Raw genomic sequence first — 25,893 nt, 5'->3', positions numbered from 1 at the left:
ATGTACTCAAATAGACACCCTCAGTAAAGTGTATCCTCTGCGTAGGTCTAACGATAATTAGAGATTACCAAATTGTACCTCCTACCTCATTGTCAAATCACATATAAGGCTCTGATTTTAAGAATAAAATTTAGTTTGAATTTACAACTCAACTCGCAAATGTCTAGACTTTTCTTAAAGTCTTAACATTTTGGAGTTGCAACTAATCAAATCCATCGATAGACTGGCCACACTGTTTTAGGAGGCATTCGTTTTTGTTTCGTGAACCATAAATACATTTTGAATGGCTTTAAAAATAAAAAATTAAAAGGTTATCCACAAAGTAAATTATTATAACCAACAACTGTATTTAAAATTAAAGACTCATGTCCAAAAGAAAATATATGTATATTGCGTGTTTTTCCAGAATTAAAAACTGTGCTCCTGTTTAAACTTGTTTGACAATAATGCATTTACGGACGTTTCTGAGTTGACGTAGAAGTTTGTACCGAATCATCATCATTAATGGAGGATTTACTCTTTCCCATACTTAGCTGGGACGTCGATATATCATCTGGTAAATCTTCCTTAAATCGCGTCCATTTTATGAGTGTTTCTGGAGATCGGTACAAAAATAACAATTTTCCATACAAATCTTCTTCAAGCCGATACTCCTGTGTTTCTCGAACTAGGTATATATCGTTACACAGCTTAAGTACTCGGTCAACGTACGGTAAATCTTCAAACATGATTCGTCTGTGATTGTTGGCGATTAGAGAGCGTATAACTCTGGAAACTACATACACAAATGTTGTATAGAGTCCAATAATCCTAAAAAGTAAGCAGTAGATGTAGGTGTCTGTTTGGATAATATCACAGCATACCCAGTTTTTTCTAAAAAGCTCATGGTACTCGGAAACGATTTATCATTAAAAATATAAAAGACTACACCACCTTCACAATCACTTCGTGGTAAACTAGATAAAATTTCCGTATAAAACTTATCGTTGCAATAATCGTACATATTCCACCAGACTTTTCCATCATCTTCTTTTTTTTCTAAAATAATTGGCCGCGCATATTTTCCTAAAAAATAAAAAGTTTATTGATTTATTTTAATGATGCATTAATAAACTTTAATAATACCTGAAAATGTATATGAATATATGTACATTGGACATATGTATGTATATAAATATACATACATACATATAATATAATATGTACATATGTACATGTAATATAAATATGTACATATTATTATGGTCATCATAAACAACAAGTCATTATAAAAGTAGTTTAAATAATTACAGTATATAATGCTATCGTATATTGCTATTTGTGTTAATTTTTATTATTTATAAAAAACGACCTTATAAAAAAATAAATAAATAAAAAATCAAAAACAATTTTTTCAGATTTTTCATAAACCGTACTAGCCGTCAAATTGGCATTGTTTTTGTTATTTAAAGCGTAATATTATTTAGTTCTTAAGAATTGCAAAGGACATTAAACGGATACATTAAAAGGTGCATCGGTATAAAGATTCGATCATGTAAATTATATCTTATGAAAGAGTATGCATAGTTTATGGGGTCTGGATTCAATTAAATATACTCTTGTAACCTATGAGTACTGAGTACAATTAGTTTTGAGTCTCAGAATTGGCAGTTACATAGTTTAACAAACTCATACCATTGTAATCCTTGATAAATTTTATTTTTACGTCCTGTTTTTGTACAGTAATGAACTTTGGTAGAATATCTGGTATAATCACTCTCGCGTTGCTGTTTGTAGCATACATCATTTTAATTAGCATTTCTCTGATTTTTTTATTGCCCCTTGTTAGGGTATATGCCATTTCAGTAGTAATAGTTTCTGTCGTAACTGAAGTCTTTAATGAGAGATTTAAGCGAATCTCCAGTTTTTTACCTAAAATATTTGGCTGTAATCGTGACTAAGAACAATTTTAATTTAACTTACCATTTTTTAAATCACTTAACAAACGTTTTTTATCGGGGGGGGACATATTCCACAAAGTTAAGGAGTTGGCATCGAACTTTATTGCTGTTATATCGACTGCATCATACACCCTTATATGATCAGTGGCATAATTATCCAAGTAAAAACTGTTGGTTAGCTCTTTATAATTTGCGTCTGAAAATTGATGTATGCCAGAATAGCTTTGAGATACATATATTGGTTCATAGTGGCCAATTTTAACGGTTATGTCAGCCCTTCGAGGGATATTGGGCTTGCCCACCGTCCCAATAAGTGCAAAAATAAACAAGGGACTCCATATAAGGGCTATAAGTATTAATATAATTGTTCCGCCTACTAAAAGTTTGACATATAATGCCTTGGGCTCGCCCCGTAACACGGGAAAGTCTGTATCCATTTGTCTATAGCAGCGAACAATAAAAACCGACTGGAAGATGTCTTCCATTTTTATCCATTCCATTACTGTGAGAGTCGTGTCAATGCATACCCAGTCCAACATTGTTCGTAGGATGTAAAGAAATGGTATCTCCATATAGCTATGTTATAAAGAAAATTAATATATCGTGCTTCTTTAACATAATAATTAAGCATACATTTTAAAAGCGACGTAGTTAACCAGCGAATAACCCTTTGTAAATACGTTGCCCAATATGCGCTTAGGGTATCCACATCGTATTTGGTAGGCAGATAATAACATATGAAGACATTTTACCAAATAAAATATAACAGGGGCTGTCTCTCCAAAACTGTGTCCTGTAACGTAAGGAACTAAAAAGAACATCCAAATATGTATCCCAACAACAGTAACAAAATGAAATACTATTTTGTATATAAGTGCCTTTCGTAAATATATTGCACGTTCTGTTACGATTGTAAGGAATTGAACGACCAGCATAAGCAGAAAACTGAATGGAACTTTGTTTCCCTGAATATATGTCTGCAAAACACTGGTGGTATATTTATGTCGATACTGTAAAAATATAAATTAATTACAAATAAAATATTAATAAAACATATTAAATTGTCAATGCATACACTAAAATAAATAAAAAGAAGTTAAATAACTAAGATCTTAATACGCTTAAAATACCTTTACTTCTTGATCCCTACAAAGAATTTCTATCTATTTATAACAAATTTGTGATTTTATTATATTATATATTATATTATATTATATATTATATATTATATATTATATATATTATATTATTATAATGTTGACGTACATTAAGTGCATCAACGAGTGCCACACGCAATAGGATCGCTACGCGGAACGGCCGTGATCATACTGTAAATTCCCGAATGAGAAAATTATCATAGTTATAGAATGACCTCTTAGTGGGAAAAATATTTTTTTTCTATTCAAACTTAGCTGCTCTTAGTTTCTAAGTTTTCTTCACAGCAATGATACGTTTTATCAAAATCGGAACATTTAATCATATACTCTATTGGAGGGTATAGAATAAAGGATAATTCGGTTTACCAAAACTATGCTCCTTTTTTTTACTAGCTGACTTATTGCGTAAAGTTAGGTGAACGTTAAATACCTTATAAATTACTTACCGCAAACTTCGGAAAACCAAAAAGCAACACAAAAAAGTTAACAAAATCACAAAGAAATATTAATGTATATACATCTGTTGATAAACGGGCTTTGTAACGCAGACCTGAAAAAAACTTATAAAAGGCGGACAAGAATCCTCCTTTGTGCCTACAAGAAAATTTTGATTACATTACGGACTCTTTTTAAAAATATACCTACGCTAAACGCTGCATTGTTCTGCGATAATACTCTGATTCAATGTTCTGATAAACATATTTGTTTTCCATACTCGGGCGAAGCACATCATCGATGTCTCGATCGAATTCACTTGGTGAACCACTGCTGCGGTGAGGATCTTTTGGCTCACCCCCTGCCTCTTGCCTTAAAGAACACATTTAGATTGAGACAGTAAACTTTTCGTTCTTACCGTAAACGCTCCAATATATCTGCCGGTTTTTCTTTGCTATAGGTGCGTTTTATTTTGCTGGCTGAAATAGTTGAATATTAATATGTGAATGATATACTTGAATAGACGTACGATTTCTTTCAAGCAATAAGACTTCTGAATTTGTTCGTAGCATAGTCCAAATGCCTTGCTTTTTCAGCATATATCGATGCCAGAAGAGTACCACAAGTAGAAGCAGATCGTAAACAGCATTTCCATGTTTCATAACTAGTTCAAAATTCACTGTGTTTTTTTTTCGATTTATAAATTGTTGATCAAGCACAATCTTTTGGTGCATTATGGATTTAAAAAATATCATAGCCAGTGTATAAGTAATAAGAGTAACCCAGAAAGTTTTGGTTGGTCGTGGCAATGTAAGAGAACCCCAGCAAAGAACCAAAAATGGCATCGGTAAGGAAATTATTGACGAATTGGCTGCTTGGTTAATAAATACTGCCAAATAGCAAATCGCCTGGGTATTAGCTATAAGAGCATACCACATAGAAATTAGCATTCGCACAAAATCATTATGGTCAAGTGTGGTAAAATCATCTCCTTTAGAGACTAAATTTATTCCAGAATCCTTTCCGGATGCGCTAATTTTTCTTTGAATTGAATTGTTTTTTTAATAGTATTCAGCGCCAAAGTTACAATTAAAAACTTACTCATTCAATGATTGATTTAAAAAATCAAACATTGCTGCAGTGTTTGACAGTCCCAGGCGATTCATAGTGCTTATCTCTTGCAGTGTCTTTTTTTCGGCAGATAATACCTTGTGCACAAAACGATAATTTCTTGAAAGACGATTTAATCTGAATGTCAATAAGACAATTAGTTCTGATGTAAGCTTAATCACAGGATGCGTATCAAAGTCTTCGTAATCGGAGTCTGAGCTTTCTTCATAGCTATATTCTTGACTCCCACGAGTCTCACGAAAAGGATTTGTTTTGGATTTTGACTAAAATAATTATCTAATGTAAAGTAAAGGAAATTTAAGTATATATTTTTCTTTAATATTACTGGTAGTCGCATTTGTCGAGCACGCAAATCTTCTTTCTCTAGAAAATCGTATTCTTCATATACATCCATATCATCATCATCATCAAACTCTTCGAACATATAGTAATCACCAGTACGAACTGCGTGTGGATGAAGGCGTAAGTCCCTGCGCTTAGGCTGTGGAGAACGCGTAAAATACATATCCGTAACATGGGTGTTGGGCTTGGCTGGCTTTGCAGTATAGTCCTGTAAAACGCTCCTTACTTCTGCACTATACTGAACATGCATCGATGTACGTGGCGAAAAGTTATGTGCATCTAAGGAGCTAATTTCTGTTGAAAAAGGAAAGGATTTTAATCTCGTAATGCCCAGGTACTATTACATCATTGCTTTAGCTGGCAGGTGTTGTATTGGAAGTAAAAAACCACCCTTCCATACCGCACCGTCAGCTACATCTCTCTTCTCAAACAATAGTCGTTATATCTCGTCCCCACCGTCGGAGGCACGACAAAAAGAAGAGTGTGTGAAAGAGGGAAAGAATAAGTAGCCGCGTGACTTTCACGCGTGACTTAGCGTAACCACTTCAATAGAATTTATTTGGGTGGGCGGAATCACAATTTTGCGTGGAAGACAAACACGTCATAGCGCACCACGATAAATTGGCAGCAGAGGATAGAACACACTACAGCTGGTTACAACCAGCTCCTCCCCACTGATGCGGGCAATAATAAGAAACGTCTCGTAATGGACTTTCGGAAGCTTAATCAAAAAATCGACATATACCCGATGGCAAGCATCTCAATGATCTTAGAAAACTTGGGTATTGCCAAATACTTCACAACAGTGGACTTGAAGTCTGGATACCACCAAAAAAACTTGGCGGAGCGCGACCGAGAAAATACGTATTTTCCGTAAATGGAGGAAAGTAGGAGTTTTGTTGACTGCCCTTTGGTCTACGAAATGCAGGTAGCATTTTCCAGAGAGCAATCGATGATGCTTTGCCCGAACAATTCGGCAAAACATGCTAACATGTCGATGCACAATTTATTTTCTTTAAGTCTCAAGACGACTATGTTAGCCACGTCGACTGGGTGTTGAAAAGCCTCTAGGACGCCAACATGAGAGTCGCTCGAGAGATGTCCAATTTTTTTAAGACATGCGGGGAATACCTCGAGACCCTGAGAGCCAACAACGCTGTTCGGCCTAAGATCGTTCTTGGGCCTGGCAAGTAACGACAGATGCTTCGTGAAAGATTTCGCGTCAATTGTTTTAGGAATCAAATCGTCCTAGAATTGCCCCGTTTTTCTCTAAAGCAGATGTATATTCTTTTCGGGGAAAAACGCGCCATATAATATATTTTACGGACAAAAATGCGATCACTGAGGTCGTGAAGACCTTTTAGTATAACTATAGTTTACTTTCAAGTAGTAGATAATTTTAAGATTTGTTCATTCTTATTTCTACACAGTTTAGCTGATCATAATTTAACTATAAACTCTAAACAATAATCAATTTGACAGTTTTTTATTGGACGGGTCCATTTCGTTTGTATGGTTCCTCAACGGTGAGTCAACGGTGCTGTAGATGTTGGTGCTTGTAGATTGGGTGAACTTAATTTTTACCTATAGGCATACTATCAGGAGTCAGTTCTTGTCGCTTGCAGTGCAGTTGTTGTTGGTACGGTTACCTCGGGTGAACGTATAGAGAAGTAAGCGTTGTTCCTGAGTGACGACATTCGACGTTCGTCGTGTTGTTGCTGCCGAGAGAATTTCTGTTGTCTCATTATTTCTGTATTGCTTACAGAGCTTGTGCTCTTATATGTTGGGATTTGGTTGTTCAAGATTTAATATTTAATCGATTTTTATTGGTATCCATAGCACAAAGTGATCATATTCATGGCCATGCGAATTAATTTGCGGTAAATAGCATTATATTTGTATCATCTGGCGGAAAACACGTCTGATGTTTTTGACGATTCGATTGGATTGAGAAAGAAGGTGGAAAAACTTTCCACTCTCAGAATGAGAGAGAATGGACACTCTGGAATCTTCGACAGATGACTGTTAACCTAATGATCACCTCTCGACGCCTTTCCAGATATCAATCCCACTTAGGAAGGACTGGGAGATGGGCGAACCAGGACCTGCAAATTCGGTCCAAACTTACGCTGATGGCTCAACATCAACATATTGCCTTAGGCTCCCGGATCGTTGTAGTATGTTCCAGGCAGACGTTGAAGCAATCAATGAGGACCTTTCTATTGCCTCCAAACTCTCCCTAGTCAAATACTCAGTGTGCATATTTCCGGATTAGTGTGCATATCATGAAAATTAACGACCGGAGAGGGACGCGCGAGAATTTTGTGCAAAATGCAAGCAGGCGATGACAGCAAACCATCACCTGCAAAATCTGGCGTTAGATTTGGCCACGTCGATCGTAGAAACGCTCGGCAGAGCCTTACGGACTCAGCAGAGTACAGTGCTTTGCAGGTACTCGAGTCATTCCTGGACACTGGCAGATTGTCACAAGCGACTCCAGACTGTCGATCCCCCACAATGACTTCCGTAGATGTTGCCGGGACGAGAAAGAGGAGAAGTCCGCTTTTTACATTTTCTGCCATTTCCCGACCTGGGAAATGCTGTAATCTCTCTCACTGTTCAGGCCAGCAGCATATGATTGCCGCGTACTGTGTCAACTCCGTGCGCTCCGGTCCCAACTCGCTCTCGCGAGCTCAGAGGGGCGCTCGGAAGACCTCTACGATACACGATCCACACGGCGCTCACCGCAAATTAAATCATAAAGCATAGAGTTAGTTATGTTTCCACACCCCGATTCAAAAGGCCGATCTATCGTGCGACCCCCGAACCAAATACATACCTACATATATTCATATACCACGAATCACAACAACCTTTCATTTCATGCAACGGCTTCTAGGACTTTCACTGGATCAACAATTTCGACGTTGGAGAATTGAGCATCGTCAGCCTCACTACAAACACTCATCACAATAGAGTCGCACTTATACTCAGTGCCATGAAAAAAATACGGTAAAAATGATTGCCTAATGTTCAAATGCACCCATCGACTTTTCTTTTGACGGATAAAGGAGTAGGACTTATGATCGATGCGAAAAAACGATCTGGGAACGTTGTGAGTTGCTGCGGAAACCTCAACTCTACAGTTATACCCGATACTAAGTCAGTATGGCTCTCCTCCAGCAGACGCCGCTAATATTAAATGACACGACAAAGAGTGCGTGCGAGAGAGACAGAAAATCAGTCTGAGCGTGACGTTGGGTATCACAACCTGATATATATAATCGTTATCTATGATTCTGCGTTTTTAGTTTTCTAGCATCTGCATTATTGTGTATGCAACAGTTGTTCGTTCTTTGTGGGGGCAGAAGGGGGTTGGTCGAAATTTTGAGATATACGTTTTATAGTGAGATCTAACAGGAGTGCGGATACTAAATTTGGTTACTCTAGCCATAATAGTCTCTGAGATTTGTGAATATCCCCAGATTTGCATCCTTTGCGTGGGTGGAAGGGGGTGAGGTTGCTCTAGCTTTTATAGTCTCTGAGATCTAGGAGCTAATGTTTTACTCTAAGCAAAGCTGCCTATGGGCTGGCAAAAACCCTCTAGCTGATCCCTCCACGAGGGTGCCGGCTGGGCAATGGACACTGCATTATTCCGGGCGAGGATAATGCACTGTCGCTTGCCCTGCCCGGTGTAATGCAGTGTCTAGCTAAGGCTATGGTCCATCGTCTTCCCGATCTAAAGTCGGGGGAGCTGAACCAAGCCATAGCTAGAGGTGCCTGCCGGCCAGGCATAAAACGCTAGGGGGTGGTCCCCCCGAAAAACATTAACTGGTATGGACCTTCGGGCCAAATATGGCGGCTGATAAGGAGCAAACACGGGTTGGGATGTCAACCCAAACGTCGGTGGAAAGCGTGACTGCTACCACCGGCGGGCACGGGGAGGAGCAATCCTCTCTGCGTGTCGCCAGCGGTCACACCTCGGGCATGGCGGGAGCAGGTCATGTCAGTTGTAATACTACTGCCGCAAAAACGACGCATTGCAGGGTGAGCCGCGCGGGTGCCGTTGTCGACGCAGACTCGGACACGGAGAGCGTGCTATCCATTAGCAAGACCGAAGAGGAAAGCCGCTCGCCGGAACCAGGTACCAGCTCCCTGCGTAGGGTAGGGAGGGGATGAAGGCAAAAGCTCAGTATAAGGCGGCCCTCAAGTTACTGAGCCGGCTCCAGGGCAAGGCGGATATCTCCCAAGAGGAGAAGTCCAAGCTAGCCTGGGCTGAGCAACGGGTACAGCAGGGCCGCGAGCACTACGCGCAGTTGCCCCAGATGAAGACAACAAACGGTGGATTCGCCAACAAGATGGAGGAGATGTTGGCCACCAAGAGGCAACGCTCGATCGAGAGTGCTGCCAAAGACACTCCGGCGAGCAAGCGGCAACGCGGTCCCAAGGTGGCCACCCCCCAGCCGAAGACGAGGAAGCAGAGACAGAAGGCCATGAGCGAGGTGTCCAAGAGACATCTCATTGTGGCCTTGATCGACCGCAGCGACGAGAACGGGAAGATGACGGCGGCGCAGTGGAAGTTAGTCCACGCGCAGCTCGTCGAGGCACTATTCTCGCGAATGGAGGAGGACCCTAACGCTCCGATGCCCACGTTCGATGGAGCGGGATGGCTGAACGGGGTCAAAATCCTCAAGTGTAATGACGACCCAACGCGGCAGTGGCTGGTGCAGAAGGTGCCCCTACTGGAAGCTCTGTGGGAGGGGGCCAAGCTGGAGGTGGCAGACAGGGAGCTGATCCCGTCCATACCAAAGGCGAAGGTCTTCCCCATTGCTGTCCAGGGGGAGCGAGCACTGAAGCTGCTGCAGAGGCAAAATCAAGACGTGCCAACGGCTGACTGGAAGGTTCTGCACGCCGGTAGCCTACTACCCAACGAGGGGGGCCATCACGTGATCCTCCAGATCAGCAAAGAGGCGGTGGACATCTTGTATCCCAAGTTCGGGAAGATGGCGTGGGGCGGAGGTAGCGTATACCTACGGCTGAAAAAGCGCCACCCCGAGGACAAAGATGCGCACACCCTCCAGGCAGGTGAGGTCGAGAAGGACCTAGGTCTGGAGACCATAGTGGAGGCCGCCCAGGGTCTTGCGCTGGACGACTCGGAGGTGGAGGAGGACGCTGACCTGACAATCATAGTCAACCCGTCATGTGAGGTTGAGTTAGCCATCTATGACACTAAGGGTGCTGCAACTCAATCTTCATAAAAGCAAGGTAGCGTCGGCGGAGCTCCTCATTGCCATGTAGCAAGGGCCCGCCGACATAGCTTTAGTCCAGGAGCCGTGGATTGCGTCGGACGAAAGTCACAAATTACAGCCTTCTCTACTCAACATCGGTGAGCAGGAACAGAACCGCCGTACTCGTACGGAAGGGAATCCATGCTCATCTTATGTCTCATTACAACACGGATGACCTGACGATGCTGATGCTGGAGAGCGAGGAAAAACGCCTAATTGCAGCTTCCTGCTACATGGCACACGACAGACCCGCCCCACCGGAAGAACTTAGGAGTCTGGTGACAGAAGCCGGCTCCAAAAATCTCCAACTCCTCATCGGTGCAGACGCCAACGCCCATCACAATATGTGGGGAAGCCCTGACATCAACGATAGAGGTGAGTCACTCCTAGACTTTATCTTATCCACTAACTTAGACGTAGCAAACGTGGGGGAGGAACACACCTTCGTGTATCCCACCTCGTCAAACGTGCAAGACCTAACTCTTGTCACGGGAAAGACTAGCTTGGTTTTTTGACTGGAGAGTCCTCGAAAGACCATCCTTCTCAGACCATAATTACATTCAGTTCAAGTGCGAATTCAAACACTCTTCGAAGATAACAGTCTATGGAAACCCCCGGAACACAAACTGGGTAAAGTTTAAAAAGACAGTTACTTCGAAGCTCGCGAATCCGGGTTCAGTGAAATCCGCGGAGGATATAGAGAAGTCCCTAAAGACCCTATCCAACGAGTTACTGAACGCCTACCATGCATCGTGCAAACCCTCGAGAACGAAGAGGAGGTCCAAGCCACTCTGGTGCAACCGAGATCTATCTCTCCAAAGAACAACCTCAAGGAATTCTTCAAGATCGACAAAAAAGCGAAAGAAGAGATTGTTAATGAGGAATATAAGATCCTACTTAGGAGCTACAAGAAGGAAATACGTAAGGCACAAAGGAACTCGTGGAGAAACTTCTGCTCCAACATCGAAAAAGTGCCCGAAACCGCTAGGCTCCGGAAGCTGCTTTCACAGCAGCCCACAGTACAGAGCCAACTAAAACTAGACAACGGACAGTGGACAGAGGGCAGTAAAGAAGCCCTAACAGCACTAATGGAGGCGCATTTCCCTGGATGCACCGAGGTCACTGACGCCAAGGAGCATCAGGACCTAGCAACTGAGGAACAGCACCCCCCAATAGGTCTGTTATCCACTAAGAGAATCCACTGGGCCATAGACTCCTTCGTGGGCATAAAAGCACCAGGACTGGACGGGATATTCCCAGCCATGATGCAGTTGACCAAAGAGGTTATTACCCCATGGCTCTTCGTAATATACTCAGCATGCCTAAGTACGGGCATGCTATCCAATGTTATCCAATGGAGAACCTCGAGAGTTGTCTTCCTCCCTAAGACAGGAATGTGCAGCCACGTGAGTCCCAAAAATTACAGACCGATAAGCCTTACCTCCTTTATACTAAAAACACTAGAAAAGCTGTTGGATTTACACATCAGGAATGAGGTAGGGGGACTGATGTCAACAAACCAACACGCCTACACCAAGGAGAAATCAGTGGAGACGGCACTACACTCGCTAGTAGCCACCATTGAGAGCGCCCTTCACAACAAAAGGTATGCTTTGGGAGCATTTGTAGACATCTCAGGAGCATTCAACAACGTGGCCACAACCGCAATAACAAGTCGCCTAGAAGCGAATAACATACACCCTGCAATCAACATATGGACGGGCTTATGTCCATCGACATAATGGAACGTATACTCACGGAGATACGTGAGTGGTCGGAAGAGGTAGGACTCAGTATCCTCATAACCTCATCCTCTTTATCAAGAGGTACAAGGTACCGATATGGAACCCCCGGAAATTGACCAAACTAGGCTGACTCCAAAATCACAGGTGAAGTACCTAGGCACAGTACTGGACAGCAAGCTGGCATGAAGGCCCAAATGTAGTGGAAAGGGTGAAGAAGGCTATGCATCCAAGAAGATGCTCAGCAGCACATGGGGCCTGTCACCTGCTCTAATGCACTGGATCTACATCTCGGTGGTGCGACCAACTCTGCTGTATGGAGCCTTAGTGTAGTGGCAGGCTACTGAAAAGAAGAACATACCATAAGCTTATGGAAAAGACCAACAAAAGCACTCGAAACTGTACTCGGAATCGACCCGGTGGACATTCACGCTCGCCTGATTGCAGGAAAGGCAGCACAACGCCTTATAGCATCAGGAAATCTATCGCCACAAGGATACGGGCACAGTTCAATTGGCAGGGGCATGACCAGATCAACTGATTACATGACCCCCCAAACTTGCCTTGTCGTCAAAACAACCACATCTTTGGGACCTGAAGACTGGAAAATAGGAAGGGACCAAACTGAGCACCTCAATATATACACAGACGGCTCCTAGACGGACGGAGGAGTAGGAGCGGGCCTATACTATACAGACCCTGAGATAAGGCTGTCGTATAAGCTACCGGACCAATGCAGCATATTCCAGGCAGAAGTTTTTGCCATCGGGAAAGCAGCGGAGGTCGCTCTCCGCACAGAACGAGCACACGATGCGGTTAACCTATTCGTCAACAGCCAAGCGGCGATAAGATCCATGCAGTCGTCCGCGGTCAGTTCCAGAAGTGTCTTTGCGAGCAGGGAGGCATTAGACATCCTAAGCACGACAAAGACATCTTGGGGTTCTATTGGGTTCCCAGCCACCAGGGCATCGAAGGAAACAAAGCGGCGGACGTACTAGCTAAGGAAGGCGTCGGGCTGGAGAATAGGAGAACCGAGAACGTGCCTGTCTCCCTTAGAACGCTGCAATGCGATCTAGAGAAGTAGGTTAGAACACAGACTGATAGCAGGTGGAGTAGTAACACCACCTGCAGAACCTCGAAGATAATGTGCAAGGAACGCAACGAGAAACTTAGCCACTACCTACTGCACCTACCACGAAAGGACTGAAGATTGTTAGTGGGAATACTTACAGGTCACTGTCTGGCTGCTGCACATGCAGCAAAGCTAGGCATCACCAACAGAGACAGTTGTAGGAAATGTGATGAGCCTGGGGCTATCGAAAACCTGGAACATCTCATCTGCTACTGTCCGGCTCTCTCAAGGGCAAGGAGGAGATACCTGGGCGCCCCAGTGCTGGCATCACTGGAAGATGCCTCCTGTGGGCGCCACAGGAACTGCTGGCCTATGCTAAAAACACCTCGATTCTCGGGGACTTTAAAACCCTTAAACACTCCCGCGACGGTTCATACACCCCCCTATCCGGATAACTAAGGGCCAGATTGCCCTATGCGTGGCCCCGCTGAGGGCCGTCCGGGTTAACCTAACCTAACCTTACCTAAAGCCGCCTATGCTACGTGTGTGTCAGAGAGAGACAGGGCGAGAAAAAATGAAATTGTTTTCTTGATGCTGGCTTTAATAATAATACGATCCAATTCAGATTCTGCAGTCTAAAAGATATAGTCATTCTCTACGATTCTGCGTTTTGGGTTTCTCGTATCTTTAAAATTGTGGATGCCACAGATTTTCGTCTTTTGTGGGGGCGGAAGTGGGCGGGGCGAAGTTTTGAAATATTTTTGTAGCAGTGACATATCACAGAAATCTGGATCCAAAACATCGATGCTCTAGCTCTTAGAGTCTTTGAGCACTAGGCGATGAAGGGGACGGACAGACGGACGGACAGACAGACATGGCTCAATCGACTCGGCTATTGATGCTGATCAAGAATATATGTACTATTTGGGGTCGGAAACGATTCCTTCTGGACGTTACACACATCCACTTTTACCACAAATCTAATATACCCCAATACTCATTTTGAGTATCAGGTATAATTAAGAAATAATAAACTTACTTGTAAAATTCTTTCGATTACTTGCACGAATTCGTTCCATTTTAGCCTTTACGCTCTCCAAAACGTTCTTCTCATATTCACGACGGTCATAAATCTGCTTGTAGTGCAAGTTTTCAATTATAGAAGCCCCCCTGTAATTGCAAATTTTTATAAATAAAGTTGAAATTATGTTAAGCGAAAGGTTATGAAACGGTCGGATGGTTTATCTTTGCCTTATCACTACCGGTTTGTTTGTAGGGGGGCGGATCGAGAAGCTGCTATCCGGCGTCGAATGGCAGTATGTATCCAAATGAAGAAGTCAGAGTGTGGTTCCAATAAATATGTTCCATGCATTTGAGAATTAGCGAGAATAAGTGAAAGACGGCAGCTTGTAGCGGGGGTGGAAACGTAACTGGTTCTCGCTTACATGCAAAGACTATGGTGAGCGACGTGCGGATCGTAAGAGAGCAGAGAACCGGGAGAGCTAGGGCGAGGCAGAGGGCGATGTAGCTGGCAATTAACTGAGCGGTTCCCAGCAGCGATAACAGGCTGTTAACCTGGGGTACTAACAGGGCGGTTGCCCTTTAACAGCTGCTGGCCTGAACACGGTTAATTGGATTTATTTCTTGCCCTGCAGCTATCGACTCCATTGAAGACGCATACGTTTAATAAAGTAAGTCCAGTATAAATAACATAATTAATTAATTAAATATTTATATTTAATTAAGCCCAATTATATCGAAAATATACTGAAACATCCGTATTTGGAAAAAGACTGCAGCATGTTGACTCAGCCAAAAATTTTTCGATTTGGTTCGTTTCATTTACGCTTTCCAAAACTTTCTTCGCATAAGCCATAAGCAAATATTGGAATATTTTTCTACTCTAAGTTGTCATCCCTCACCGATGGAAGTCAATCCGCCATCATCCGCCCATAAAAATATTGTATCCTTGAAAACCCAAACCTCCGATACTATAAGATCGTATTCAGTTACCCCTAGTATGGTCTGAAAACTCTGCCTACAACTCTATGCGGCAAATCATCCCGATGGTAGGGCTCATGAAGGTACTGGAATTCTGATCAAGCGTCGCCTCAGGCATTATCTGTTACCATCAGTTGCTACAACCTATCTACATGCAACATTAATTCATTTCGAAACTCAAAGTGGTAAATTAAACCCACCCGCTGCGTTGGGCACTACGCTCGTCCGTTTCCGGAGCAACATTTTTAGAATTCGTCAACCTATTAGGGGACCGCTTTATAGCAGCTGGTGAATACAATGCCACCTTATTACATGTCCTAGGATACAGGGCGACACGAGAGAACCGTCACTCGCCGTAACTGCACACACCGGTGGAATCCGCTAATCGCCTGTAGCACCTGATGGCTGCAGACCAATATTGAATTTCCTTATTGGAATTGCCTTCCACCGAGTAAAATTTCTGACCAAGTAGGTTCTCTTTCGTAGTGACCAGACGTGATTTTGCTTTGCGCTCCGCTTTTTAAACCCGATACTAAAATGAGTATTGGGGTATATTAGATTTGTGGTAAAAGTGGTAGGTGCAGCAGGTAGTGGCTGAGTTTGTCATTGCAGTCCTTGCACATGATTTTCGAGGTTCTGCAGGCGGTGGTACTCCTCTAGAGTCTTGATCGCTTTGCAGCGTTCTAAGGGAGACAGGCACGTTCTCGGTTCTCGTATTTGCCAGCCCGACGCCTTCCTTAGCTAGTACGTCCGCCGTCTCGTTTCCTTCAATGCCCTGGTGGCTGGAAATCCAGTATATCCGCACTGACTTTGTCGTGCTTAGGGTATCTAGTGCCTCCCTGCTCGCCAACACATTTCTGGAACTGACTGCGGACGACTGCATGGATCTTATCGCCGCTTGGCTGTCGACGAATAGGTTGACCGCATCGTGTGCTCTTTCAGTGAAAAGAGCGACCTCTGCTTCTTTCCTGATGGCAAAAGCCTCTGCCTGGAATATGCTACCGTCCATCTCCCAGTCCTCCCTAGTTGGGATGGCACAGATTTTCGTCCTTTGTGGGGGCAGAAGGGGGAGGGGCGAAATGTTGAAATGTACTTGTTACAGAAACATATTACAGAAGTCTGGATACCAAATGTCGTTGCTCTAGCTCTTATAGTCTCTGAGCACTCGGCGCTTATAGTGACGGACGGACAGACATGACTTAATCGACTCGGGTATTGATGCTGATCAAGAATATATATACTTTGTGGGGTCAGAAACGCTTCATTCTGGACGTTACACACATTTATTTTCACCACAAATCTAATACACCCCTATATTAATTTTGAGTATCGGGTATAAAAAATTATAAAAATACGTAAAGCCGTGTTATAGGAGTTCACGACACGTGAAATTATATTTTTTTATAACGCAAAATGCGGCAGAAGTTTTGGTCCAATGGCTGCACCTTAGCACCTTTCTAATTATATTCAACAAAAACCACCGCCACACGACATGTATATATATAAAGAAGATTTATTCTGTGGTGCTGAGAGTCACAACCGTTAGTGAGAATACTCACGGGTAGCTGAGTAAGCCTTATAAAAGTCAGCAGCTACAGCAAATTTTAGGAACCCTTTCATCGGCAAGGAAAAGACGCTTCGGCGTGACGATTTTGCCTTCGTTAATGCCTCCTACAGATCGCACAGAGAGTTACAGATCGGATTCAGCGAACCATACTTATACAGGCAGTCAATTCTATTGTATGTATTGCGTATAGCTGACTGATTGCCTTAAATCGTCTCTCTATCGCTTTTTAGGGAATTTATTTATGCGAATACGTTTTAGAATCGTATTAAAAATAATGGTAACTGTGCTGCTTAAATTATATATTTAAGTCGGCGATCGACAATGAGCTTTCTCATGCGCATGTGAAAGTGTAAAGAAGCAAATGGGAAGAAATAGCTTAACAACTTTTAGAGGACACTTACCTCGAAGCAAGTATAGTATTAGCTTGTGTATCCATTATAATATGACAAAAGTAGTATGACCGGAAAATTCGATGTTGAAATATAATAAATGCAAAAATAATCGCATGCCAGACCAAAGTATTCTTGAAGATAAGTTTTTTTGGACCATAGTGGAAGTCTTCATCTCTTGAATTAAACTCATTAGATACGTTATATTGATCGGACTTTTGCAGGGCGAATGATCTATCATGGTGCAATACTGTAAAAAGGGCATTTAGAAATGGCTTATCTATTGCCTTGATTGTATTTTCTAGTACAATAATGCTGACTTTAACAACAATATTTAAAATATTAAATGCAATGAGACAGTTCCAGCGACAGATAATATAATGAATATTTTGCAAGTACACTTCCGATCCCTGCAATAGAAATACCAAAGCAAATATAATGTAGCCCAATGAAAGAATATCCATACTGCATACGCCTCCCATGAAAACTATAGCAAGTGTTATCCAAAAAAAACCGCAAAATACAGCAGTTTTTAAAACATCTGCATAGTTTCGCACATATGAACAAAAATCATGTGTTGGATTTTCAAAATACACATGTCCAAGCTTTGCTATATTATATACTACGTTTTTGTTATCACCTCCACGGTATGAGCCATCAATATGATGAATTTCGGCCTTAAACGATTTACGCTGCCGTGAAATTAGCAAAAGAACAATAAAATCGAGCATAAGTTTTGATTTGTAGAAAAGTTTTGTTGAGTTATCCAACATTTTCCAAATAGTATTTGTAGAATTTGCATACGGGGAATCTTTCGATGACACTACAAAGACAATTGATAAATCTGTATTTATTTAAACTAATTCATTAATGTTCTTACCAGCACAGAGATTTGGTGGAAAATTAAGAAGATATAAGTACTGCACAAATATAGAAAGCACAAAGTACAGCTGCAAAATTTCCCATATTCGTGCACATTGCATTCGATTCAGGCTAAGTAATAATATAAGCCAAACTGCATAAGTCAGTGCAAGCAAATCGCGCCTAAGAGCAATAGTGGAGACTATTCCAATGAGTGTAATCTCTAGTCCAAATTTAAAATAACCATAGTTTAACAGATATTTTATAAGGCCTGCAAAATCACGCTCAGCATCTTGTCTACTTATTTTTGGAAACAATACTTTGCGCTCTTTGCGTTTGAACATTGAGTATCGTATAAGATGATCCCTGAGCTTAACAACTGCATGCAATGAAGTAACGATCATATAAACGATATACGGCGATATGTACCGCAAAAGCGAACTAAATGTTGGATCCATTTTGCTTAAGCCCATCCATTCCGCAAAATTTACAGTGTTGTTTTTCTATAAATAAGTTAAATAAGTTCAGTTCAAATGCGTTACACTTACATTATTACACATTTGTAATCGTATTGGCTCTGATCCAGGTACTTTATTTGATAAATCATTTTCATGAGAACCAACACCGAAACCCAAAATGTCACAACTCTGAAAATTACACGTCTTAAGAAGCGATTAACACATACGCTTATTAATGAAAGTAAAACTAAAAAGAAATTAAAAAAGCAAACTTCGGAAATAGCACAATAGAATGACGTCAGTATCACCGCTTTTATCATATGCATTTCCAAAAATCCCCAAGTAATCAGTTTGCCTGGCCTAAACCATCGTCGACCTTTGGAGCGCAGCTTTCTATATCCGGCGGAAAAAAATACTTTCCATGACTGCTTGTATGTATCAAAGACCTTTTGTGGAGTATTACTTCCTACGTTAAACGTCATGATTGAACCACGGATCTTTTGATCAGTTGGTTTTGGCCGTCGAACTGAATCCATAAAAAGACGGTGAAAATAATGTAGCTGAACCACAGTAAATATAACCGTTAATGTGGGTATAAGGAGATGTAAAAACAGTTCTTTCGTCTGATAGCGGCGCAGGCCAATATCATTTTGCCTATTTTTAAACCAAGAGTGAACAAAAATTAAAAAAGAAAACCGTGTTTGACTCACAATGTTGGCTGCACATTTAAAAACTGGTGCCAATAGTAATCAAAATTGTCGAATTGATATGTATAAATAACTGTCAGTATTGACATCGCATAGAAAATAAGAAACATCCAATATCCATAGAGAAATTTAATCCAAAGTTGAAGAGACATCTGGAAGACCATCAAAAAGAGAAGAAAGAGTGACATGTAGCAAATCCGAAAACCAGTCATGACACGATCAATCATTGCACATAAGAATATTAAAAATATCAACAGCCACATCCATATCCGCGTTATAAAATTTGTAACACTTTTGAAAATAAATACGATGAGTCGTGGTGCTTGTGATTTTTCAAAAAGCAAGTGCTCAGAACGTGAGTGATGAGGTCCAAAGATTTGCTGAAGGAGATCACTTTGCGTCCTATCCTCAGCTTTTTCCTTGAAATACTGACGAGATGTTATCCAAAAAGTAAATAGAAATCCAGTCTTCACTGTTAAAGGAATCCACGGTTGACTGCCTTTATTTTGCGGATGAACAAAGCCAATTTGTTCCAGATTAAAGCCACAACTCTAAAAAACAACAGAAGGAATTTATTTAATATCTTCTAATATACAAAATTCTCGTGTCACAAATTATTAAAATTAATTCAGATTAATTAGTTTTAAGGCATAGCATCGTGCAGCACCTGTAAAGCCCAGAATATTGTTACTACGATTACCAAGGTAATCTCGCTAATCTGAGCCGATAGCATTTACTGTAAATGTGGCGTCATGAAATTCATTCAAATGTAATCTGAGAACTTTATATATTTGAGCAATGCCAATAAGAGGCAGTGGGGCCAATTTGAGTCGAAAAACGATCAAGTCCAGAACCATACGAGATATAAGGATAGGTATATAATTTCAGGTGAACAAATCCATGAAAACAATACAGAAGATGGTGGAGTTACGTGAATCACAATCGCAAAAATCGTTCGATGTCTTTCGTATATCAGACCTGTTTTTGTTTTGCGCTCCGCATATTTTCCTTTTGTTTTGCGAGTGCATGCCTTTTGATTTGTTTTAAAACATTATTTATATAACTTCGGCTTGTCGTGTTTTTGTTGTTGCCGTGAGTACGCATTACATTGCATTACAGATCTCGTCTTGTAGTCTTGTACCTCAACTTTAATAACTGTTCTTTCTCTCTCGCTCTCGTAACATTCTGTTCAGTAGCTCTCTCTCTCTCATTAGCTACTTCTGCAACTGTTCTCCTCTTCTCATAGTAGCGTATGTCTGGCACACTTGTTTGATAGCCATTTGTTATGAAATATTGTTATTTTGTTCAAATTTTTTATTATGGAGTTTTCTGTTGTATGTGCCAAAAAAATCCTGTCGGAAAGAGATCACCCATGTTCAGCCGAGTATCCCCTGATGGCTCTGCGATAGCGTATTGCCCGCAAAATGCGCTGGGTTTACGGGCTTCGTCGGCGATGCCATATCAAAACATAATGGCTTGCACTACAGCTGTGAGGCATGGTCATATTTATGAGGCAGACGTGGAAGGGCTTTAAGGAGCTGACCGTTGGCTTTAACAAGCAGTACGATCGGCTCCTAGCCATGGGTGGTAGGGTGGTAGGCGTCTTCAGGTATAGTGAGCGGAAGGGCTCGGGTTAACAACACTATGGTCGGATCCGATACAAAGCATAGATCAAGCAATCGAACCAAGGAATTTTTTGCATGATTGACTTGAGACAGGGACAGGTCAAGCAAGACGTCAACGAAGTCATGTCGTGACATGGGCACTAGGATACTAGATTCGTCTACCGAACACCAAACAGTTCCTGGCAAGTTGAAGTCACCAAGAACTATCATACGATCTTTATCAGATAGCGAGGAAGAAACAGAGGTTAAAGCGGACAAGTGCTGCTCATAAATTGAAATATCCGAAGAAGGTGGGATATACGAGCAAGTAATGAATATAGCGAAAGCGGAAAGAATCGGTTTTACACACAGGAATTCCAGCTCCTGTTGAACTTGGACTGTGAAGCGTTCCGACGTGAAGTAAGAGTCCACTGCAATTAGAACTTAGAATTAGAAAATTAGAAATAATGTCTTCCGGCTAATACGATTCCTTGGGGCCTCTATCTTTTATTCTTTATTTATTTTATTGACTATATATAATATGGCGAAAAGGAAAAATTATTCCTCTCACTGAAACATCTTTTTTCAAATATAGATTCAAACTCAGCACTCCGTGTGATATTACAGGAGTCTTTAAGGGTCAAAAATATATATACTTTATTATCGTCGCAAATGCTTACATCTGGGTGTGACACACATCTACTCTCACCATAAATCTAATATACACCTATACTCTTTGAGTATCGGGTATAAAAAACCATGTGGTCTCTTTCCTGCTCTAATTCACTGGATATACATGCCGATGGTGCGCCAACCATGCTATGAATCTAGGAGGGAATGTAGCTAAGCTAAGAAGACGGGTTATAATAAATTAATGGAAACACCCATTGGCACGCTCTGTTATACCTCACGTGGGCACTGAGAGATAAAGGTTAAGCTCGACTGGCCATGGTCATGGACGCCGATAGTCAGGTATCGAAATTATCTGCCGAAAGGGCAGACATCAATGGCAGAATATACCTGGTGATACTGAGTTGTAGAACAATCCTTAAAATACCCGGACCATGGTTCTTTACGAAAACACGGTGAAATATTCGTGAAACATACCGTCACTTTAGTGGGCAACTCCTCCTCATAAATATTCATTCCATATATATACTGAGTAACCACTAGGAACTCGGCAAAAAGTACGACAAAAAAGCTGGAACGCATCATTGAACGCCGTTGATTTGGTATCATCCAAAGAATATTTGCCCAAATGAGTAACACAAATGTCAGCCAACTATGATAAACAATTGACCAAATCTGTAATGATAAAATGGGAGTTTAACTTATTGCTGTGCATATCTACAATACGGTGGTTAAAATTATCAAATAAAAGCAGATTAAGATTTCGTTTATTAAATCCTTATGAGTTGCTTATGAGGTGCTTATGTATATGTTATAGGAGACAAGGCGGCATCGACGGAATCTATAAACTATAATGATGATCAATAATATATGTGTAGGCATTTCCACCAAATAGTACACCATGTCAAAAAATATTACAAGTCAATACTAAACTGATTTTCTTAGTTATTTTTTTCTTAGTTATTATTTTCTAAATTTATGAAATGGTATTATCCAAATTTATCCATTTGACATACAATTTTAATAAATTTGATGTGAAAACCCTTTTTCAGTATTTTTATAGTTATGTTTACATTTTGTTTTTTTAATTTTATACCCGATACTCAAAATGATTATTGCGGTGTATTAGATTTGTGGTAAAAGTGGATGTGTATAACGTCCAGAAGGAATTGTTTCCGACCCCATAAAGTATATACATATATTCTTGATCAGCATCAATAGCCGAGTCGATTGAGCCCTGTCCGTCCGTCCGTCTGTCCGTCTCTATCAGCGCCTACTGCTCAAAGACTATAAGAGCTAGATCACCGATGTTTTGGATCCAGACTTTTGTGATATGTCAATGCTACAAGAATATTTCAAAACTTCGCCCCGTCCACTCCCTCGCACGCACTGTTTGTCGTGTCGTTCAATATTAGCGGCGTCTGCGGGAGGAGAGCCATACTGACTAAGTATCGGGTATAAAGCTAGAGTTGCGGTCTCCGCAGCAACTCACAACGTTCCCCCTCGTTAACTTACACGATTTTAACTTTTTAATTTGACGCATATACTCTTTGAGACCGAGTATAGAGTATACACATATGTCGGAAATAGGTAGGAAAAAGGTGAATTCTTTTATTACAAACCACACCACTGGACCAATACCTACCAAAACATATTAGACCAATATCAATCTACATGATGCGGTCGACGAAATTAATTTTCGTTCATTTACTTTCATCGGGTGTGTTCAAAACAATGAAATATCTTAACCTTACTGTGCTAAAATTCGTTTACTGTCCAACAAGTTATGATTGAAATCTTTCTCACCGATCAAAAAAATAGGACTAGTCAGTTTTTAAAATTGTACTTCGGTAAATATGCAAATATATACATATGTACATATATGTGATTACATTCAAATATAACAGAACTAATATTTTTACATTAGACCGCAACGCAAGCAATGCCGAAAGTAACTAAGTAAGTAACACTTACCATCATAATTGTATTCATCAAAATGTAGCTATTCTTATAGATAACGGACGTGATATCAAAAAGCATATAAAAAAATTGTTCCAGCATTGATGGTTGCGCGTTAGGCGATATTAATTCATTACTTTCATGTACGGTTTGCTTTTGAGATGGTATATCATTGGGCTTCGGTCCTAAGTTCATACGTATACTGTTAAAAGTAAGCTCATATTGTGCACGGTGAATAAGGTTGAGGGTTGTTACAAAATAGGCCAGCATCAAAGCTACTGGGCTTAGATATGAATCCACATTCAATTCCTGATTAAACTCGATTATTTTTCCATTATTGTTATGCTCGGAAAGCCGAAGTAAAATCTCCATTCCCATAATGCTGTTGGCTTAAAATTAATATTAAGATCATCTTTCCCCTTTTACCTCTTACCGAGACCAAATTGTATCGGTGTTGATTAATTTTTGTACTACTGGCAATTGACAGCCAATAATAAATGTTATATGAAGTGACAGAGCAATGACCATAAATATAAGAGGGTAATGCATTCCGCTATATGTTAAAGAGTCAAGAAATATATTAACAAAAAAATTGTTTCGATATAAATGTACCGGTGCAATTGACGGTAAATCGCCCAATAGGTCCCAGCTATAATGAACATCAGAAAATATAGGCTTCCGGGTAGGGATGGTCTTAAAGTAGCAGCGAAGTAGAGTACAATGAGAGAAAAAATTGGAGCTGTCAGATTATATACATTATTATTTGTATGCTAATAAAAGAGAGATCACTATATTTACATGTTTTGAGTATGGATCGAATATAAACAATAATTAAAAGTCGATTCATTTCGGCCATTTTTAAACTACCGCTGGTTTCCCTATTCTTCCGAATAATTTCCTCTTCTTCATCTTGAAAATGCATTCTCTGTTTCTTAGCAGAAATTTTTGCAAAAATAAATAAAGCCAGAGTACATATAAATATAAATATATCTGGAAGTATCCACTGCATAACGGTGATCAGTCTATGGAGTATCATTTAGCTTAAATATGAAAAAAAAGTAGATACAATCTTACCGAAGTCGCTTAAAATAGATAAAGCCAACTTGACGCAAAATGAAAACTTGTTCTATGCTCAAGGCCAAGCGAAAATGAAATAAATTGACCAAATTAATTATAATATGCCCAATTATAAACAAAACACTTAACACACACAGAACTATTAGATATGCATGTAACATTGTACGTTGTGTACGACTCTTGGTTTGCAATAGCCACGGCGACATAAAGAACATGAAAAGGTAGACAAATGACAAACCAACTGGGCGAACCAGGGATACTATTTTGAAAGGGTTATCAGTTTTATTCTTTTATAAACTTATCTAACTTACCAATGATTAAAGTCACCGGTAACAAAATGCGTACTAGCATTAGTAATACAAACTCCGCCATTTTCTAGACTTAGTAAAATTATTCCGGAGCAGAATTAAATAAAAGTCAAATTGATTGACAGTTTTTGAATAGTCATCTTTAATTTAATTTCATCTCTTGGTAATACAACAAGTAGAAACATATACATACATAAGTAGAAATGATTAAGGGAGTGTGCTGAAGACTGAAGACGAAAAAAAATATATCGTTAAAGAAGATAGTAACTAAAAGTAAGCGCGAACAAGACATCGACGGTTAATACGATGGAATCTCATCAACGTTCATTTTGATGAATTCAAGTTGAACATATTTGCATGCACAAATGCCATGAGATGTCCAAATATCATCACGAGAGTGATGTACACGAGAGTGCGAGAGTTGGTTAATTGTGCAGGCAGGTATTCTCCTATATATATCATCCACAGTAGTGATGCGAGCCAGAATTAAATACGTGCAATAGTACAACGTTTTTTACTTCGTTATAGGTTCCTTTTTACAACAAAAACTATTCAGCTTCAACATTTTTTGTAACTTATACAATACATTCTGAGCTCCGTCTATCCTCTTCCCGGTTAATGTTTAATAGCTGCTTCTGTACCGCACCATCTGTTAAGTCTCTTTCTCTCTTTTCACTAAAGAAGTATAATTTAGACGCTTTATCTCCCTCACTCCTCCACGAAGCGACACACTGGGAAAGTGAAGTCAGCCACGGAAAATTATTTTCTTCAATCCGGCTTACATTAACGATCGGATTAATTACTTTTACAATCTGTTATATAATATATGTAATTCGTTGTGGTTTTTGGTTTTTTGTTTTTCCGTCCCTCTAAAAATACTACACCTAATTTATATTAATTACGTGCCAAAAATTTTAAGCAAACTTTTTATACCCGAAACTCAAAATGATTTATATAATTTTATATATTATTTATATAATTGATTTGTAGTGAAAAGGGATGTTTCCGACCCCATAAAGTATATATATTCTTTATCAGCATCAATAGCCGAATCGATTGAACCCTGTCTGTCTGTCCGTCCCTATGAGCGTCTTGTGCTCAAAGACTATAAGAGTAAGAGCAACGACATTTTGTATCTGGACTTCGGTAATATGTCACTGCTACTAAAATATTTCAAAACTTCGCCCCGCCCACTTCCGCCCCACAAAGTTCAAAAATCTGTGGC

General features: G+C 40.4%; 1 protein-coding gene across 2 annotated transcripts; it reads right to left on the bottom strand.

The window, feature by feature from the left end:
• Positions 1-323: 323 nt before the first annotated feature.
• Pzl (Piezo-like) lies at positions 324-24,805 on the bottom strand. Of its 2 annotated transcripts, XM_033385906.1 has the most exons (24): positions 24,672-24,805; positions 24,358-24,619; positions 24,082-24,305; positions 23,896-24,022; positions 23,717-23,836; positions 23,299-23,665; positions 21,802-21,999; positions 19,094-19,641; positions 18,482-19,037; positions 17,945-18,428; positions 17,077-17,887; positions 14,147-14,277; positions 4,989-5,299; positions 4,634-4,926; positions 4,062-4,573; positions 3,951-4,011; positions 3,743-3,904; positions 3,544-3,691; positions 2,574-2,950; positions 2,468-2,516; positions 1,963-2,407; positions 1,675-1,911; positions 864-1,065; positions 324-810 (listed from the first exon to the last, which is right to left on the bottom strand). In XM_033385906.1, exons 1-24 carry the CDS (start codon positions 24,730-24,732, stop codon positions 453-455), a joined length of 7,044 nt encoding a protein of 2,347 aa, XP_033241797.1. In that variant the 5' UTR covers positions 24,733-24,805; the 3' UTR covers positions 324-452. The 2 variants fall into 2 exon arrangements, with proteins under 2 accessions (XP_033241797.1, XP_033241796.1); XM_033385905.1 differs by having other exon boundaries at positions 1,963-2,516; positions 24,672-24,804.
• Between the last annotated feature and the right edge of the window lie 1,088 nt (positions 24,806-25,893).

The sequence above is a fragment of the Drosophila pseudoobscura genome, chromosome 2 (assembly GCF_009870125.1).
Source record: "Drosophila pseudoobscura strain MV-25-SWS-2005 chromosome 2, UCI_Dpse_MV25, whole genome shotgun sequence".
NCBI classification, from domain to species: domain Eukaryota; kingdom Metazoa; phylum Arthropoda; class Insecta; order Diptera; family Drosophilidae; genus Drosophila; species Drosophila pseudoobscura.
This window is presented reverse-complemented; position numbering and strand designations above follow the sequence as displayed.

Coding starts and splice junctions, on each gene's coding strand:
- Pzl (XM_033385905.1), bottom strand. CDS start 24,732: ATGGCGGAGTTTGTATTACTAATGCTAGTACGCATTTTGTTACCGGTG. Junction 23,666..23,716: donor ACCGATACAATTTGGTCTCG/GTAAGAGGTAAA, acceptor TTAAGCCAACAG/CATTATGGGAATGGAGATTT. Junction 2,517..2,573: donor AACTACGTCGCTTTTAAAAT/GTATGCTTAATT, acceptor TTTATAACATAG/CTATATGGAGATACCATTTC.